Raw genomic sequence first — 20905 nt, forward strand, 5'->3', positions numbered from 1 at the left:
TCAAGATCTCACTTTATCACCTGTCACCCAGGCTAGAGTTGTAGTGGCACAATCAGTTCACTGCAGCCTCAACCTCCCAGACTTAAGCTGTCCTCCTACCTCAGCTTCTCAAGTGGCTGGGACCACAGGCGCATGCCACCATGCCCAGCAAATTTATGTTTTATTTTTGTAGAGCCAGAGCCTTCCTATGTTGCCCAGGCTGGTCTTGAACTCCTACGCTCAAGTGATCTTCCCCCTCTGACCTTCCAAAGTGTTAGAATTACAGGCATAAGCTACTGTGCTTGCGCCTTGAGAAGTACTGAAGTGAATAAACGTATTCAACTTGATTTAACCCAACAATTTCCCAAACATATTTGGTGGTACAAACTGCCTTTCCCCACTCATTTTCAGATAATTATGAGTATACCATGGAACACAGGTTTGAGGAAAACTGGATTAGGGTATAACTTTGTACCACCAAGAAGACATTTGTAAGTATCTCTTAGGGTCAGTTACTTCTGCTGATACTTGCTCTCATCTCAGGTCTTTGATACACAGTACAGGAAAAATAGATCTCAGCGTATGATCCCCAGGGCAGTAATAACTAAATTATGAGAAAACAGAAATAAAGCTACCACTTGTATGTTCATTAAACAAATAACTATTGTGTCATATGCTGAGGCTACACAGATGAAAAAAACCTGTTTTGTTCCTTGAGGAGCTTACAGTCTTCCCGGTGAATGGGAGATAGACCATAAATAAGTTGTCAGAACACAGCATGTTGCTGTGATGGCCAGTAGGACCTATAGATATGCCTAATACATTCTATAAAACTAGAAGATGAAAGTGGCTCATTCTTGTAATCTCAGCATTTGGAAAGCCAAGCTAGGAGGATCGCTTGAGCCCAAGAGTTCAAGGTCAGCCTGAGCAACATAAAAAGACTCTGTCTCTACCAAAAAAAAAAAAAAAAACAAAACAGCTGGATGTGGTGGCGTGCCTGTGGTTCCAGCTACTCAGGAGGCTGAGGTGGGAGGATCACTGATACCCAGGAGGTCAAGGCTACAGTGAGAGATGATGCACTCTAGCCTGGGTGACTGAGTGAGACCCTGTCTCAAAAAAACAAACAAAAACAAACCTAGAAGATAACTATATAATTTAGAAAGCAAGATGCTTTTAAAATACATTCTTAGCCAATTAGAACAAATAATCTATTTTCTGATATGAGAACTCTAAATGTTAACGATTATAAAGTACTACAAAACAAGTTTCTAAATAAATTTTCTCATTTTCAAAAGCTAGTGAATAGTCAGTTAATGTCCATCACTGGCCTGTAATCCCAGGACTTTGGGAGGCCAAGGAGGGAGGATCACTTGAGGTAATGAGTTAGAGGACAGTCTGGGCCACAAAATGAGACCCCATCTCTACAAAAAATAAAAAATTAGCTGAGCATGGTGCCATGCACCTGTGGACCCACCTACGTATGAGGCTGAGGTTGGAGAATCATTTGAGCCCCGGAGGTGGAGGCTGCCATCTGCTGGCCAAAAGAATAATGGCCTTGGAAGGGCATAAGTTTGACCACACTCTCAGTGGTTCTCACCATGCAGCTTGGAGAAGGCACGATACTCTACATTACCACTAATATAAGTAATGTTTGTAAAATTCTTACTTAATAAAAAATTTAGGACAAGCATGTCTGCTTACAGGTATTGTCTGTTAAAACTCATCTTGTTTCATGAATGCTTTGTCAGATTATGAAAGTTAAAGTGCAATGATATTTGAAGACTGTTAAGTGATGGTATATCTTGTTTCTAATAAGATGAACTTTTTTGCCTTTGTTTTATTAGGGAGTTATTTGTCAGTGTTTGAAACATGCTGTGTGATATAATAGGTTTAAAATAAATTCTTTAAAAGAAGAATACTGAAACTAGCCTTGTAGATTTGTCTGGTGCGTGTGATGAAACCTACAGCTTTATTAGGTTGGTGGCAATACCCTGCTGGCTAACTTTCAAGTGATTGGGTTTTTTAAGTTTGGCAAGTCCGTACACACTTCTAAAATTGGATTTTCCTTTGAAAATGTGTAGGGTGGGAGGAGGATGTCCTAACTCCATGTTGTGATCATATGTAGAAATACATGTGCTCAAACAGTGCCCAGATTTTTCAGTTTAATCCGGTGTTCCACATGTGTGACTGCTGTTTCTGAGAGAAGTTTCCAAAATGTCACCATTTCTCAGAACGGAATAAACCTGTTGTCAGGAGGCTTTTCTTAGGAATGAAACATGTCTGCGTTAATCTAAACAAAACTGCCTCAGTCTTCACAGTACCAAAGTTCACATGAAAGGTGAAAGCTCCAGGATCAATGCCATGACTCCATGAAAGGTGATGGATAGTAGATACATATTAAAATATGTGTCCGTAACACTAATTGGTGACCATTATGAATCCTTTCATCTGCATTTTAGGAAAAAGTAGTTGGCTATTTAGAGGTATGTACATCATTGTTAGTCAGTCTTACAGATAAAAACATCTTGGCTCACCGCACTGTGTCCACTTTCATAGGCTACAGAGAAAAGTCATGATTGGTGTCAATACAAGTTCATGTTTTCCAATCTAAAATTTTTTTAATTAAATAAAAAATAAATTTTAAATGCAGTAAAAATACAAATTTGAACAGAAACATGCCTCAAATTATTTTTACAAATACATAGTTTTGTTTATTTAAACCAAAATCTTGAGACCCTTAAAAACACAAAATTGACCAGGCACGGTAGCTCATGTCTGTAATACCAGCACTTTGGGAGGCCGAGGCAGGCAGATCACCAGAGGTTGGGAGTTTGAGACCAGCCTGACCAACATGGAGAACCTCATCTCTACTAAAAATACAAAAAATTAGTCAGGTGTAGTGGTGCATGCCTGTAATCCCAGCTATTTAGGAGGCTGAGGCAGGAGAATCATTTGAACCCGGGAGGCGAAGGTTGCAGTGAGCCAAGATTGCGCCAATGCACTCCAGCCTGGGCAACAAGAGAGAAATTCCATTTCAAAAAAAAAAATTTTATAAAGCAGAGTTCATAGACAAAATATGCTTAAGAACTACAAACAAAATTTCCCACTGGGGCTGGGCACAGTGGCTCACATCAGTAATCCCAGCACTTTGGGTGGTCAGGGCAAGTGGATCACTTGAGTTCCGGAGTTCAAGCCTGAGCAACATAGGGAGATCCTGTCTCTTCAGAAAAATTTTTTTAAATTATCCAGGCAAGGGTGGTGTACACTTGTAGTGCCAGCTACTCAGGAGGCTGAAGTGGAAGGATCACTCCAGTCCAGCAGATTGCACTCCAGCCTGTGAGACAGAAAAATACTCTTATTTAAAAAAAAAAAAAAAGAAAAAATTCCCATGGGTAAAATGTCTAAGTACCTTCTCTAAGTTTTTAACAGCTTAGAGACATTTTTTAAACTTCAGATTCTTAAATAATTTAAATTTACAGAAAATTTGCAAGAATATTAAAAAAAACTCCTGAACACTTCCCCAGAGTCACAAATTGTTAATGTTTTGTCATATGTACTTTTATTCTCTCTGTCACACGTGCACACACATACATAGGTACTCAAACTTTTCTGAATATTTGAGAAGCTGCAGACATCCTCTTTTACTGCTAAATTCTCCAGTGTGTATTTCCTAAGAAGAATATTATTTAACCATAGTAAAAATACTAAAATCAGGAAATTTAACATTGATATCATTACTGTTATCTAGTACATAGTCCAAATTCAAATTTTTCCAGTAATGTTCTTTATTGCAATTTTTCTCTTGATCCAGGATTCAATCCAAGATCACACATTACCAAACAGTTCTTAAAATTTCCTTCAATCTAGAACATTTTTTTAACCTTTTATTGTCTTCTCTGACAGTCATATTTTTAAACAGTGTAGGCTATTTTTTGTACGTCATTCCTGAATTGTGTTAGCCTGATGTTTTGTCAATATTATATTCATGTTGTGTATTTTGGGGCAAGAATATAGAAGACTGTTGAGTTACATCAAGAGATATTTTGTCCTATTATTGATGAATTTTAATCATTTGATTAAAAGTGATATTCACCAGGTTTATCTACTATAAAAGTAATCATTTTCCCTTTGTAATTAATAAATGCTTTGTGGGGAGGTATTTTGAGACCATGTTTCACGCAGTAGTTTTAACATACATTGATGATTTTTACGTCAGTCTTTTATTACTATAATGATTACATAATCGTAATTTTCTAACTACATCATTTCTGTATTTATTAGTTGGCCTTCTTCTGGTTGGCCATTTAAAAATTCATCTGTTCATAGTGATACAAGGTTTTTCCTTGACTTCCCTTTTTCCATATTTTCATCCCATCTCAAATCTAAATCTCTGTCTCCTAAGAGGAGCAATAAATTTGCACATTTGCTTAATCCTACATCATACACAAAATACTTACAGAGTTCCTGTGCTCACAGCACTGCTAAAAAGAAACCTGCAAAGCATTCAAGATTTGTTTGCAGTTTTTTGTCTTTAAAGATATATAGTCAAATTACTGTTTCCAAAAATTATTTGGATTAGTTCTTCATTTGAAGAAGTATTTATTTGAAATAGGGTTTCTTGTTCATGTATTTTACTTTTTTGTTTTGTTTTGTTTTGTTTGAGACAGAGTTTCGCTCTTGTTGCCAAGGCTGGAGTGCAATGGCGCAATCTCGGCTCACCGCAACCTCTGCCCCCAGGGTTCAAGTGATTCTCCTACCTCAGCCTCCCGAGTAGCTGGGATTACAGGCGCTTGCCACCATACCTGGCTAATTTTTGTATTTTCAGTAGAGACGGGGTTTCACCATGTTGGCCAGGATGGTCTCGATATCCTGACCTCATGATCCGCCCTCCTCAGCCTCCCAAAGTGTTGGAATTACAGGCATGAGCTACTGCACCCGGCCATATTTTGCTTTCTTCTCATCCTTTTTGACTTTTTTAAATGATATAAGGCATTAATATGGTTCTAAAAGTCAAAACTGTTGCCAAAAAAGGATACTCAGTAGTGTTAATTCCTCCCTCATTTCTTCTACCTATTTGTTGTGGGTAACCAACTTCATTAGTTTCTTATTTACCTTTCCTATGTTTATTTCCATAAAATAAAGCAGTTTCCTTTATTTTTTCTTTATTATTATTATCTTTTTTTTTTTTTTTTGAGAAGGAGTCTTGCTCTGTTGCCAGACTGGAATGCAGTGGTGCAATCTTGGCTCACTGCAACCTCTGTCTCCCGGGTTCAAGGGATTCTCCTGTCTCAGCCTCCCAGGTAGCTGGGACTACAGGTGCCTGCCAGCACGTCCAGCTAATTTTTGTATTTTTAGTAGAGACAGGGTTTCACCATGTTGGCCAGGATGGTCTTGATCTCTTGACCTTGTGATCTGCCTGCCTCAGCCTCCCAAATGCTGGATTACAGGTGTGAGCCACCGTGCCCGACTCATTTTTTCTTATTATTTTTTTATACAGAAGATGGCATACAATATGTACTCTTTTCACTTTGCTTTTTGTTTACTGATGAATATATTCTGAAATCAATTCCTATTAATCAACTGAGAATTTTAAATGTAAGAATCCGCTCAACAGGAAAATACAGTTCCATGTTCTAGGTTTAAAAATGTCTTTTCTTCACAAAACAAGCAGTTAATGGCATGTCAGTAAAGCCCATTTGTAAAAATAAACACCTATACATTAATATTTTATGTGAACTTCCATATCCTTTATGTTTTGCAAGGAATATATATAATTCGCTGCGATTGACTTTTCTTCCTCTCAGCAATTTGCTGCTGCTGTTGCTGGCATTGCTATGAAATTGCAGTAATGGTAACTGTCCTTCTGTAAGTTTTATTTTCATTAAACCTTTTATTTTCAGATAATTGTAGATTTACTTGCCATTGTGAAAAGTAAAACAGAGACATCATGTGGAGTGTTTTTCTAGTTTCCTTACATAACATCTTACAAAACAGCAATACAATCTCACAACCAGGAAACTGACATTGACTCAATCCACTGATCTTATTCATATTTTCTGTTTTGCAATAAACTTATTTTTGTGTGATTATTTAGTTCTATGCAATCTGATCACATGTGTAGGTTCTTGTATCTACCACTGTAGTCATGATACAGAACAGTTCCATCACCACAAGGATCCCACAGGTTGTATAGGATTTATTTTATTTTGAGACAGAGTTTCACTCTTGTTGCCCGCACTGGAGTGCAATGGCATGATCTCAGCTAACTGCAACCTCCACCTCCTGGGTTCAAGTGATTCTCCTGCCTCAGCCTCCCAAGTAGCTGGGATTATAGGTGTGCGCCACTGCCATGTCTGCCTAGTTTTTGTATTTTTAGTAGAGAAGGGGTTTCGCCATGTTGGCCAGGCTGTCTCAAACTCCTGACCTTGGGTGATTCACCCACCTCAGCCTCCCAAAGTGCTGGGATTACAGGCATGAGCCACTACACCCAGCCTAGGACTTATTTTTAATCACTAGCTCATTCTCTTATAGACAGAAGAGTAACTTTTTTAGAATTGTTTTTTTAATTTCTGTATTAACCCAAATAAAACCTTTTTAATAGTAGTGAGTGATGCCAGAACTGGTTTTTAAAATTTTGTTATTGTTGTTTTGTTTTGCATTATGTATACAATTTAATTGTGACAACCACTGGTCAGTATTCTAAGTTTCTCTTTACTGTTTTTAAGTATTTAATTATGCGCAGGAATGTTGACTGATCAAGTGATGGTCTCCAGGAATAAGTTAATTGAAAATGTTTATCAGAATCTTAGAATGAAAATATACACCTATATTCCATATTATGCCTATTTTGTAGGTAAGGAAAGGCTAAGAGGAAAAAAAAGAAGAAACTGGTATACGATGTTGACTACCAGTGGTGAAAGCAGGTGTCCTTGTTTTGTTCCTGATCTGTAGGATATACTTTCACCACTGCTTTCACCACTGGTATTCAACATTGTATTGGAAATTCTAGCCAGAGCAATTAGACAAGAAAAAGAAATAAAGGCATTTAAATTGGAAGGGAAAAAGTAAAAACACTCTTTATTTGAAGACAACATTATCCTCTGTAGAAAAAAAATCCAAAGAGTGCACAAGAAGCTACTACAGCTAGTAAACAGAGTCAGAAAAGTTTTAGGGTATAAGATCAACACACAAAAATTAGTTTCCATATATGTGTAATGAATTTGAGAAGGAAATTAAGGAAACAGTCCATTTGCAGTAACATCTGACAGGATAAAATACCCAGGAATAAACTTAACCAGAGAGCTGAAAACCTTATACACTAGAAACAATTCGTTTTTGAAAGAAATTAAAGAATATCTATTTCTTCAGCACTGCCTGGAAACAAAAAAGAAAAGGATATATATATATATATAAATAAATAAAAGGAAAGACATTCTATATTCATGGGCAAGAAGATTTAATATTGTTAAGATGTTAATGCTACTACCCAAGGCATTCTACAGATTCACTGTAATTCCTATATTTCTTTTGCAGAATGATTAAACAGCATTTTTTGCAGAAATGGAAAAGTCTGTCCTCAAATTCATATGAAACTACAAGAGACCCTAAATAGCCAGTCTTGAAAAAGAACAAAGTTGGAAGACTAATATTTCCTGATTTCAAAACATACTACAAAGCTACAGTAATCAAAGCAGTATGGCACTGGCATAAGAGTAGCCATAGAGACCAATGGAATAGAATTGGGGGCCCAAAACAAATGCATACATCATGACCAATTGATTTTTGACAAGGGTACCAAATCCATTTAATGGAGAAAGAATAGTCTCTTCAATAAATGTTGCTGGGAAACAGGATTTCCTCATAAAAAAGAATGAAGTTGGATCCCTACCTTACAGCATATATAAAAATTAAATCAAAATGGATCAGTGAGCTGAATATAAGGGCCAAAACCATTTGTAACTATCTTAGAAAACATAATGGTAAATCTTCATGACCTTGAATTTGTTGATAGATTCTTATATAACAACACCAAAAGCACAATCAACAAAAGAAAAAATAAATTGGACTTTATGAAAAGTAAAAGCTTTTGTGCTTCAAAATACACCAAGAAAGTGAAAAGGCAGAGCACAGCATGGGAGAAAATATTTTTAAATTGTATCTCTAATAAGGGTTTAATGTCCAGAGTATATCAAGAGCTTATAAAACTCAACAAAAAAAAAGACAACCCAATTTTAAACATAGGCAAAGACTTGAGTAGATATTTCTTGAAAGAAGTTATACAAATGACCAATAAGCACATGAAAATATATTAAATATCATTAGGCATTAAAGAAATGCAAATCAAAACCACAGGGAGATACCACCTTACACCTACTGTTAAACAAACAGTAAAAATGGAAAATAACAAGTATTGGCAAGGATATAGAGGAATTAGAACCCTTGTACATTGTAGCTCCTGTGGAAAACAGTCTGGCACTTTCTCAAAAAGTAAACATATAATTACCATAGACAAAGCAATTTCACTCCTAGGTATTTGCCCAAAATAATTGAAAACAGTGACTCAGATATTCATATACCAATATTTATTCCATCATTATTCACAGTAACCAAAAGATGGAAACAACCCAAATGTTCATCAACAGATGAACAGATAAAGTATGGTATACACGCAGTGGAATATTATACATTCGTGAAAAGGAATGAAGTTCTGATACATGCTGCAGCATTGAAGAATCTTGAAAGCATTATGCTAAGTGAAATATGCCAGACACATAAGGACAAATATTGTAAGATTCCAATTGTATGCAATATCTAGAATAGACTAATTCAGAGAGAGGAGATTAAAGGTTACTAGAGGCTGGAGGTGGGAATCATGAGGAGTTATTGCTTAATGGTTATACAGTTTCTGTTTGTGGTAATAGAAAAGCTTTGGAAATATCTGGTGATGGTTGCACAACATTGTGAATGTAATTAATGTAAAGAAGTGTACACTTAATGTTTAAAATGACAAATCTTGTGTATATTTTACCACAATAAGAAATTTTTTAAAAAAAATTTTAGGCTGAATGGAACCCAGAAAAGCTCCCTGAGACAGCCTGTAAGAATATAATGAAATAAATAGATCTAAATACAGAGGGAAAATTTTTTTTGACAAAGAATGTCTGTTTATATTGACCAGATTTTTTTTGTGATCAGTCTTCATGAAAAATGATTTTAATTAATTTTTGTGTGTATAAAAATTGCCTGGAAATGCATATTTCTGTTCTTCTTTGTTAGTAGATCTTGAATGTAGCCCAGGAATACATATTTTTAACCATTTACCAAGGAATTCTGATGCCAGCGGTAACTGAATTACACTTTTGGAAATATTGTATGGTGGTTGAGAACATAGGCCAAACACACCTGGGTTCACACACTCTGCCCCCATAAAACCCTGGATAATTAATTTATTGGTACTTCAGTTTTCATTATCTGTAAAATGGAGACAGTATTTCCCACAGAGAGTTGTTTTGAAAATTAAGTAAGATATAGTTTGTAAAGTAGTAAGTACAGTGCCTTATACTGAGAAAGCATTGAAAAAATGTTAACAATATGTTTCATTGTTTTCATAATTCAGCTGTCATCCAAAATTACCAGTTTAGGTAGCAGGAGATGGCGATTCACTGACCTATTTACCTTTGTCTGCATGAATCATAGTATTGTAAATATCAAGAAAAATCTAAGGAATTCATCCTGTTATGTTCATATTTAATGCACAGGTGTTGAGATTTATAAAAGTACAATTCCTTAGAGGTAATAACTTTCAGATAATAGCTTTTAGTAATAGAATTAATTAGGAGTGTATTTGTGGCCTTTGAGAATACTGTATTAGTAGAATAGTAAGACAGAAATCTAAGTATAAGAGCTTAATTTTAATATGGAGGAAGTGGAGCTTGGATTAGGCTATGATTTCAAGCAGAAATTTGCGAAAGAAAGATTAATTAACTTAAGTAAATGGAGAGTTAAGCAGCATTGGGTGGTCAGCAAAATCATACTTCTAATATTGACTGTCAATACTGCTGTGAAACTTTTTTTCCATAGTTCTCACAGCTTAGGCTAGGAGCAAAGAAAACAATAGGGAAGTCCAAGGTTACATGTGAGAAAGACATGTGGTGGAATGTTAAGGAACTGAAGTAATTAACTGTGTCAGCAATATAACTGATGAATCATGGAGACTATATGAGACAATATGAGAGGAAAGTTAAAAAGAGGGAAAACTGCAAGATGGGCATACTTCACTGGAATCTAGGGATGGATGGTCACTGGACCAGGTCTTTTTTATTCTATTCATTCATCTATCAAATAGTTACTGGGTACCTACATAACTGCAGGCATCTTATTAGTTAACACAGGTTATAACAGTAAATAGGATAGATACCACCCTTGCCTTCATGGAACTTACAGTCTGGTAAGGAAGACATGTATCAAACAATTGGAAGTTACAGAAAAAGTAGGGAAATCAGGATCTTTTCAGGGCATTATCATGACTTTTACAGGTTTTCACTCTTCTTCCACTATATCCACAATGCCTACACAGTACAGTAAGTACCATGGCTTGCATCCTAGGGAATCTATAAGTCACTGGGTTCCTTTTTCATCTGCTCGACTCCTTTGCTTCTCATTCTTTCACATCTAGGATGGCACAGCAGCAGCTTGCTAACAGCTGCATCAATATATCTGAATTAGAAGCACCAATTTAATAACAATTTCTCTTCGTTCCTTAAGTTCTCTCCTCAGAGTACATCTAAGGAACTTAATAAAGTAAATAATGAAACTAAATTCAAAGCTGAGAATGGAGAATAACTGAAATAATTGAAAGTGGTCAAAATAGAAAAAAAACCAGAACTGTACAGAATGATAGTTTTGAAAATCAAGTTACACCTGACTTGAGACTGAAGAAGTTAATATAGAAGGAAGGAAAAGCACAGTTAATGGATACATCCAATGCTTCTTATGGATTTTATTTGGCTGATGCACCTAATTTCAGTTGTTTTTCAGAATAAAGACTTTCTCTTTAAGGAATGTGAGAGAACTCTGAATTTTACAATGCAGCTCTTCTAAGCAAATTGGAAAGCTACAGTGAAAATCCTGAATTTTGACATGTAGCTTTCTCAAGAGAAAAACTACTAGATACAAAAAAAAAAAATGCTGCTGGGTTTTCACTCTACTGATGAAAAAGAAGGTTAATTCAAGGAGGACCAAGATTTCAGATTTCTCAGGTTGTGCTACAGTAGTCTTTGACCACAATGCAAATTTGATTAAATCTTGTAAGGATGCCAGGAAGCTGGCAACAGTCACTGGCTATCTGGATATAGTGACTCATTCACATCTGGATGGCTCAAAGGGTCATTATAAGATAAAGGATTTGGTCCAATTTAGCCAGTGGCAAGTCTGTTTGAGAAAGAAATAGTATTCTGTAAAATACGAATGGAACCCAATGATACTTTTACTCACCAACTTGAAAGAGCAACAATAATTTTGAAATTTTGTACCATAATGAACTTGAGAAATATATTCTTCAGGCAGCTTGAAAGAAATGAAAGATTATTGGTTTTCAGGAATAAATACATTAGTAAAGGAACATCAAGATGATATTAAAGACTAAGGGACTCTACGCAAACCATAATGCTATGTTAGGGCAACAAAGTGGAATTTGAACCATGCCTTGAAAATACAAAAAAGGGCTCTTGGTAGCAATGGAAATCTACTTTTCAGCACAAGTAGGATGTTTAGGAGAATTCCATTTTGTCTAGGATGAAGAAAGTGGTAGAAGTATTTCTCCCAAAATTTGCTCAGCAAGTAGTTTATCTCCAAAGATTATGAAGGCTTCTTCAGTGAGTCAGAAGGTACTGAAAAGAATACCTTGAAAAAAGAATTTTTCAGGATTTAACAGTTGTACAACACTTAAAAAACCATTCATGGTAATTTGGTTGCCTTTGAGGTGGGAAAAAGAGGTGATTTTTGTCTAGGGAGAAGAAAAAGGAGGAAAAGAAGAAAGGAAATCAAAATAATAATGAGAAGAGCAATGGCATGTCCACTACTCTACTTGATCCTACATTGTATACAAGTGTCCTTGAAAAAGTACCTTAGGCATATCAAAGATGTTTTGAAAACAACCTCCCTGGGTAACTGATATTTAATACAATACAACTCTCCAAGATTGTCAAAAGTTTGTTTTAGCTTAGCCTCTCAATTACTATCTTAAATTAGGAGAGCTGCTAGTAGGTTCTTTGGGGATGCTACATTATACAACTTTTGGAGACGGCATTTACATCTAACTCTATGTGAACAGATCCCCTTGGAGACATTCAAGATGGTGGCCCTGCAGGTCCTAACCCTTTCCACACAATTTCCTATAGGTTAACAGAGAATTCCATCAGCTCTTTAAGATATGGTAAGACAGTTTGAAAAGGCTCTACTACTCCAGTTCTCTGAGGAAAGGGATGCAAGTTGTAAGACAACAAGCCCCTCAAATTCCTTCTCATGGCAAAGTAACTTATTTGCTTCTACTTTGTACCCCTAGGGCACTCAGTAGGCTTTGGCATCATATATGAGAAGCTAGAGGATCCAGCCTGGAAGAGAGTCCCTTAAGTCCTTGTTTCTTCAGGTCTTTCGATCCTATTTGAAGGAGCAGGAATTCCTTTATGATCTCATCTCTCAAACTGAGGTTTTCCTGGTAAGCAATCAGGGCCTCAAATAGATGACTTCTGATTGAAAATACATAATAATTAAGGAAAACTTTTAAAGAAAAAAAATCACCCAAAATTCCACTGTCCTCATAACTTTTAGCTTTTTTTTTTTTTTTTTCCGAGACGGCATCTCACTCTGTCTCCTAGGCTGGAGTACAGTGGCGCAATCTTGGCTCACTGCAGCCTCCACCTCCAGAGCTGAAGCAATTCTCCTGCCTAAGCCTCCCAAGCAGCTGGGATTACAGGTACCCACCACCACACCTGGCTAATTTTTGTATTTTTAGTAGATGGGGTTTTACCATGTTGGCCAGGCTGGTTTTGAACTCCTGACCCCAAATGATCCACCCACCTTGGCCTCCCAAAGTGCTGGGATTACAGGCATGAGATACCACGCCCAGCCAATTTTTAGTTTTTGCATAATGCTGTCAGGTCTCCATTTCTTATTTGCATATTTAGATAAAATTTACTTAGTTGAAGCTTACTGTACATACCCATTGTATATCAAAATTTCAACATATTTGTCTTATTTTTAATAGCACAAAAATATCATTGAATAACAATGTAATCTTGAAAAAGCATTTAAATAGAATTTCTGGATTCTCATAAAATCGATATGGATTTATGCCATTTGAAACAGTACGTGGCTAATAAGCACTTGAAATATGGCTAGTATGAAAAGAGATGTGCTGTTAATATGTAAAGTACACCTGGATTTGAAAAAAGTATAAAATATTGCAATTTTTATATTGATTACATGTTGAAATAGTGTTTTGAATATATTGAGTTGAATATATTGATTTAAATATATTTAAACATTAAAATTATTAAAGAAATTTTACCTTTTTGTTCCTTTTACTGTGGCTACTAAAAATTTTAAATTACATACATGGCTTACATTATTTTTCTGTTACACTGTGTTGATATAGATTATCACAAACAGTGGTAGGATCTTAAAATTAGAAAAGAAACTAAAATTTTAACAATGAGGGAATGGTTAAATCATTTTTAGTATGTTTACTAAATAGAATATTGTGCAGCCTTGAATACGTGGCCCCCCCAAAATGTATATAATGTTATATTAGGTAAAGAAAGCATGGCCAGACAGCATGGCTCACACCTGTAATCACAGCACTTTGGGAGGCCAGGGTAAGAGGATCGATTGAACCCAGGCAGTTGAAGCCACAGTAAGCCATGATTATACCACTGCACTTCAGCCCGGCAACAGAGGTAAACCCAATTTCTTTAAAAACAAAACAAAACAAAACAAAACCAAAAAAAGCATGATAACAAAGCTATACAATTTTTTTTTTTTCTAACTAGGAGAATTTTTCCAAAAAGCTAACTGGAGATATGTTCAGAAGATTGAATTCCAAGTGATGTTTCACTCTTTTCCTTTTATTTTCAAATTTAAAATAAAGTCATAAAACTTATTTTTATAAGTTTAAAGTTTATAAAAATAAAGCTTTTTATGTTTTATGACTTTATTATATCAAATATATTAAACTTTATATATATTTATGACTTTATTATATCAAATATATTAAAGTCATAAAACTTTATTTTAAAAAAAGTTACTGGGTGATACTGATTCATAGACTCAGATCAAAGTAAATGAAGGAATGGTGGTATATTAGTGTTCTCAATATGGTACTGTGGAACAGCCAACTATGTCTTCCATCCCACTGCTCCATGGGAATTAGAAAGTAAAACTTCAAAAGATGGGACAGTTGATAATATATATATTGTGTTTGTAAAGAATGAGATAACCTAAGTCTAAGGTCCTTCAAAGAGTTAGAGCTCTGAAAATCTTGCCCTGTTTAAATGTTTCCCCTTGCTAAGATTTATTTTTTTCTTTATTACTAGATTCATGATGTTGCTATCTAAAGTTGAGAAATTGTCAGAAGAAATCGTGGAGATAATGCAAAATTTAAGTAGTATACAGGTTTGCATTTTTTCGTACTTCTACTCTATTTGAAAAGGATAAAAGGAAAGAAGTGTCCCAGGTTGGAGAATCCAATCCAGGAAAGAGTTTGCACAGAGTATGTTTGACTTACTTTTCATGGGAATTTTTTTTTTAATAGAACACTATTTAACCATAATATTTTAGTAATGTCTGGCTTTTCACATTTAAATATAAATTGGTAGATTATGTTTAGTCTTTTTAGTTAATTATATATATATATATTTTTTTAGACAGAGTTTCACTCTCTTGTTGCCCAGGCCGGAGAGCAATGCACGATCTCAGCTCACCACAGCCTCTACCTCTCGGGTTCAAGTGATTCTCCTGCCTCAGCCTTCTGAGTAGCTGGGATTACAGGCATGCACCACCACACCGGGCTGATTTTGTATTTTTTTTTTCTTTTTTTTCAGTAGAGACGGGGTTTCTCCATGTTGGTCAGGGTGGTCTCAAACTCCTGACCTCAGGTCATCTGCCCTCCTTGACCTCCCAAAGTGCTGGAATTACATGTGCGAGCCACTGTGCCCAACCCTTATAAATTGTTTTTATTCAGGCATTTTAGGGCTTGAAATAGTTGACCTAGCAGAAAAAGTTAAATATCCTAACAGAGTTTAAGTGTTTCAAATGAAGGAAACAAGTACTGTATTTTCACGAGATGTGTCAGTAATCTCGTATGTGTACAGAAACTGAACTCATTCCAGATGGCTTTCTTGTAGGCTTTGGAGGGCAGTAGAGAGCTTGAAAATCTCATTGGAATCTCCTGTGGATCACGTTTCTTAAAAAGAGAAATGAAGAAAACCAAAGAACTAAGTAAGAATTTATGAATTTTCATTGACAGTAATTTTAAGGATAAACCTATTAATTTGTCTCAAATTTAAATTCAATAGACTTCTTTATATATATCATTACTGGACATGTGATAAAAATACTGTTACCTTCTTTAAGAAGCCACATATCTTTCACCAGGATGTGTTATTTTGGGGATTCTGCTTGAATGTGAATGAAAAGACTGTACCTTGGAAACTGGTAGTAGGCTTTTTAAACATAATGTCCCCCTCCCTTTTTTTTTTTTTTTTTTTGGAGACAGAGTTTCGCTCTCGTTACCCAGGCTGGAGTGCAATGGCGCGATCTTGGCTCACCGCAACCTCCGCCTCCTGGGTTCAGGCAATTCTCCTGCCTCAGCCTCCTGAGTAGCTGGGATTACAGGCACGCACCACCATGCCCAGCTAATTTTTTGTATTTTTAGTAGAGACGGGGTTTCACCGTGTTGACCAGGATGGTCTCGATCTCTCGACCTCGTGATCCACCCGCCTCGGCCTCCCAAAGTGCTGGGATTACAGGTTTGAGCCACCGCGCCCGGCCCTCTATTAATTCTTAATGTGGGATTTTTTTCTTCTTTTAGTGACAGAAGTAACTAAACAAAAACTGTTTGAAAAGAGTTCAGGACTTCCTCACAAGGAAGGTAAGTAGTTGTGTTTTAGTTTATTACATAAAAAGATGTTTTCATCCCATTTTGTCAATTAAAACTAATCATCATAAATCTTTTTTAGTGGTTTTCTTTTTTCCTCAGAGATTCCTGTTCTGAAATGTGTTCTTTTAAGAGATCCTGAATCTCATTTGAAAAGTTTTATATTGCATTTAGCAGAAGATATCTGATGAGATCAACTCTCTGACGATTGAACTTTTTAAATGTCTTTTGAAATGCAGTCTTCTACATAAGATTTAAGTTTTGTCTTTTTATTAAAATTTCTTTTTGAGAATACAGACAAATAGGAGCAACAATGCATTAATATACTGCAGTTTTTAGTGTTGCACTAGAAGCATTAAGAGTTACTTTTTAACCACTATTCTGGAAACTTTCACATCATTAATGTGCTTTGTTCTACTATGAACTCTTATGCCTCTGAGCATTTCATAGTATGGAAAACTAAATAAACACATTTTAAGTTTCCATAGGAAGTACACATTCACACCTCAATAACAAAATAATCATAAACTGTAAAATACTAAAACCTTTAAATTAATATAAGGTGATTAATAGTACTGACATGAATCCTATTTAGCAATTTCTGCAGGTGGAATTAGGCCTTAAAATGGGTGGCCGTGTTTGTAGCCTACCATTTTTAAATACCTATGACTGCCATTTATTTAGTACCTATAATTACTATATTCTCAATACTAGGATCAGCGCATATTTACAGCAATGTGGCAAGAGAGCTACACTGTATTGTCATTGTCATTATAGACAAGGAGTGAAGACACAAAAATATTCAGTAACGTGCCCAAAACTTTTACTTAGGTGACAGAGCAAGGATTCCAACCAAAGACCAGTCTGCCCTCAAAAATTCTGTTCTTCTCATTATTCTATGTTATCTCTTCCTAAAGCAAAGGAAATCATCCAATCATCCCAGCTTTCAGATTCAAACATGGCACATAATTGAAACTGCTTCAACCAATCTGACATATTAGCCTGAGTTTAGAACCTTTAATAAGCCACTGATGGGTTCACGATGGAAAGTGCTAGAATTGCCAGCCAGTCAGATTAAAAGGCCAGCTGGGTCATGGCAGGGCTGCAGCCATGGCAAGACTCCTCCAAAACTTATGTGGGAAGGCAGCTGAATAGGCTTCCTGAGCTTTTCAGTTGAATAACTAACATCTACTGTGATGCCAACAATTTAAGAACATGAAAGGTAGCTCTTTCTTGGCAATGGCTTGGGCTGTCTTCTTTTTCAAAAAGAACTTTGTGTCTGTATGTGTGTGTGTGTGTGTTTATATAAAATATATATATATTTTATATATATTTTAGAGACAGGATTGTACCCCGTCACCCAGGCTGAAGTGATGATTACAGGCATGAGCCAACACACCTGACCTCTTGTCTCTTACTTTAGTTGTGTAACTTGATTAGAATGTGTAACTGGATTTCAGTAGTTTCAATCTCTCCTAACTTGACAAATTTTAAAGGATCATATTGGGAAAGTGAAATGTTTATTATTTCCCAATTGGAAGAAATCTTGCCAATCTATATATTCTATGCCAATAGTGTGATTTCTTTAAAAATCTGTAACTTCCTAGAACTAATTAGAATTAGGCTTAACATAGTTGGCTTTTGCAAACAGCTTTGAGGAATAAGAGGAGAACTCTAGAATAATTAAGTGAACTGTCACTGCTAATAACATAAAAAAAATTTCCTTTTTTAATGTATACTTCATTAAAATATTTTTCCTTCTAGGGGATACTTCTGTCATTTCCTTACGGCCATCTAAAATACATCAATTATTTGTGTGTTTATGCATGATCAGCCTTGAAACTGTTTTCTATTATTAAGGCTGACTTGCCCATTACCAGATTTTTCCAAAGGACTGACTTCCTGCATAGAGGAGACTGTATCACTAAATCATGTTTGTAAATTTCTAATAATTATTGATTATTTGTTGGTTTAAATGAAAACTCAGTTTAAAATATATAATACATAGTATCTAGATAAGTATGTTATGTATTAATGTGTATTACATTCTATGTAGTCGTCTTCCAATTCTGTTTCTTGGTAGGAGCTACATTAGCTCTTTATATTTCCTGAGGTATTAAAAACTTCATTAGCATTTTACCTAATTTTGGAAAATTCATATTGCCTGAAAAATAGATTAAACCTTATTTTTGTTGTAATTTGAATTTGAGCTATATAATTTTCCTGAGGGCTTTTCCTACCTCTTTCTCTGGTTCCTAAAATATATATTAGTTCTTGAGGGTTTTTGTTTGTTTTGTTTTTTGGTTAACGATTATGTACACACACAAACATGCACAAACATGTAAATTTTTTTATTAAGGTGACAATTTTTACCCTTTTCTGCTCATACATTCATTTTAAGAGGATTTTGCTAATTTTTTTGACATCTCAAGCTAATTTGCTTTAGTTCCTTATTTTGCAATCTGGCCTTGAAATTTCCACTTTACTTTTTTTTTAATTTATTCATTTTTACTATGCTGTTATGCAGAATTGTTTAAGTTTTAAAATGTTTTGGGAGTTTGTCATAATAGTAGAAAATAAGTAAAATAAAAATCATCCCTATAATATGTATAGGATATATTAAGGTAATTATAAAAATGAGAATAAGGCAATTACTTGTTTCACTGTCAAAAGAATATCCTTCAGATTCTTCTGGGTTTTTGGTATTTTGTTTTGTTCTTTTGTCTTTCAGATTCTTATAAAATTTTCCTGGAATAGTTAAAATAGACAGTACCATGAGAATTTCAATATTTATGCTATCATTGCCTCTTCTAGTTGGTCTTTTAGTTCTACTAATATTATTTTTTCATTTCTGTGGGAATTTCAGTTACTTCAGTTGCAGTCTTTATTACAGTAAGAGTATAATTGTAAAAATAACACTCTAATGTTTTAAGTAAATAGACATCTGACACACATTCTTAAGGCTTTATGTAACTTATTCAGGAGAAATTTAAAACCCAATAAAATTAAAAGGCACACTGAGATTTTCATAATTTCATAAGAACTGGACCTGGTAAATGGGGATGCCTTGATGAGAGTATATGAATAAAAGATTTCCTCTGCTAAACAAAGATTTCTTAAACAAAGGAAGACTTCTTTCTTCAGTTACTTAGGAAATAAGCCTAATTTTGCTTTCCTCAGTAACACTGGCTTTATGACTATTAGGAAAATAATTAAATGAAAGGTTCTTTTTCTGTTTGATTTGGATGTGAATTTTCATAATTATTTTAAATTTGTTATGCTGAAGATTTAAAACATTAAATTTAAAAGATTTATTCAGTGGGCTGATACAGATGGAATGTCACATTATCATCACATGGTGAGGCATGAAATTTATTTACTTTACATAATCAACCTCCTCTTAAAACAACTTGATACAGATATTCCTTAGTCAATAGACGGCATTATATAGTACATAACAGTTTCAGTTTTTTCTGAAGATATTACAAAATACCATCATTGTTTGTCTATGACTAGTACTTCCAATAAACAAAATGTTTTTGAAAAGAATGTAAGCAAATTGTAGAGCAGTTGCCAAGATATGAAATCTAGACACTTAGCTTCAGTCCAAAACGTATTGTATCTGTTTTGAGAATAATTGTGTAGGTTGCAGTATGCATATTTTAAATGAAATGCAACCATCTGAACTTTACATTGTTCAAAAAACTTGACTGTTTCAGCTGTTTGTAATAGAAAATATTTCAGAATGTCCAACTCTGGTCTGTTTTAAAAGGCATAAACTACAATGTTCCTGTTTTCTTTAGTTAACTTTCTGTATTCTTACATAGTAAAATTTATCTTGGTTATAGGATTTTAAAGTTATCAAATTCTAGACAACAGGACAAATTTAAAACTCCTTCTGTTCTAACACTATAAAATAGTTTGATGTTGCCTCTTCATTCTAACCACCCACTGAAGTATTTTTTAAACATAAAAATATGTTGTTCTTTCCCCCACTCAGGCTTGAAAAAGTATTCATCATATCAGCTAAATAATTTCAATCCCAGAAGACTACTACCCTTTTAGTTTTCTGTTTTAACATTAAACAGTATCTTTTTTTCAAACAGATACTTCAATTTTAAAAGCACTGAGGTTTGAAGTTTAGACATGAGGACTTTTAGGAGAAACAACAGAAATTCCCCCTCTGCTTTAACATTCTGGGTTTATCTGGAGATAAAAAATGGAGCCATTAATTTTGATAGCACAAATATACATTAATGTACACCTATAGTCCTCAGCTCTTTATAATGATTCAGCTATCATGTATGCCATACGTGAGTCATAACCTTTCCTATTAATAGTGTTAATGCTCTTTGTTTTACACTATTCGTCATTGTTTTGGGGGATGCATTTCAACTGCTAAAAATGCTTACTTGAGATTTGTCTAGGATTTAAGTAAAAATATAAACTGGTTTATTACTTTTCAGAGCCTTTTAAATAATTTTTTCCATGATTTAAATTTTTTTATACTTTAAAAGAAGTGTGGTCATTTTTCTTTCAAATAAAATCAGTAAAAAAAATTTAAACTATAGATTTGGACTCACTTAGTAGCAATTAGGTGTTTAAGAGGTGTAAATAACTTGCTATCAGACATTACAAATATCCAGGTGCTCTGTATGTGCTGATGACAACAGAATTGAAAAGAAAGACTGTAATAATTCTGACTGGTTTTCTCTGCAGAAGATATTGATTATTTGTGTGTGGTGAGAGATTTGGAAAATTCAATTAAAGGAG

At 34.8% G+C, this 20905-nt stretch overlaps 1 protein-coding gene across 2 annotated transcripts in view; it reads left to right on the forward strand.

Annotated features, from left to right (window-relative positions):
• ITGB3BP (integrin subunit beta 3 binding protein) overlaps window positions 1–20905 on the forward strand; it is a 91109-nt gene that overhangs the window by 63125 nt on the left and 7079 nt on the right. For both annotated transcript variants that reach the window (XM_032296759.1, XM_032296760.1), the window contains exons 5-7: window positions 14571–14649; window positions 15381–15474; window positions 16067–16119. In XM_032296759.1, the coding sequence (XP_032152650.1) occupies window positions 14571–14649; window positions 15381–15474; window positions 16067–16119 (226 nt within the window). The remainder of the gene's footprint in view (window positions 1–14570; window positions 14650–15380; window positions 15475–16066; window positions 16120–20905) is intronic.

The sequence above is a fragment of the Sapajus apella genome, unplaced genomic scaffold (genome assembly GCF_009761245.1).
Source record: "Sapajus apella isolate SASKATOON/1434 unplaced genomic scaffold, GSC_monkey_1.0 scaffold36, whole genome shotgun sequence".
NCBI lineage: Eukaryota > Metazoa > Chordata > Mammalia > Primates > Cebidae > Sapajus > Sapajus apella.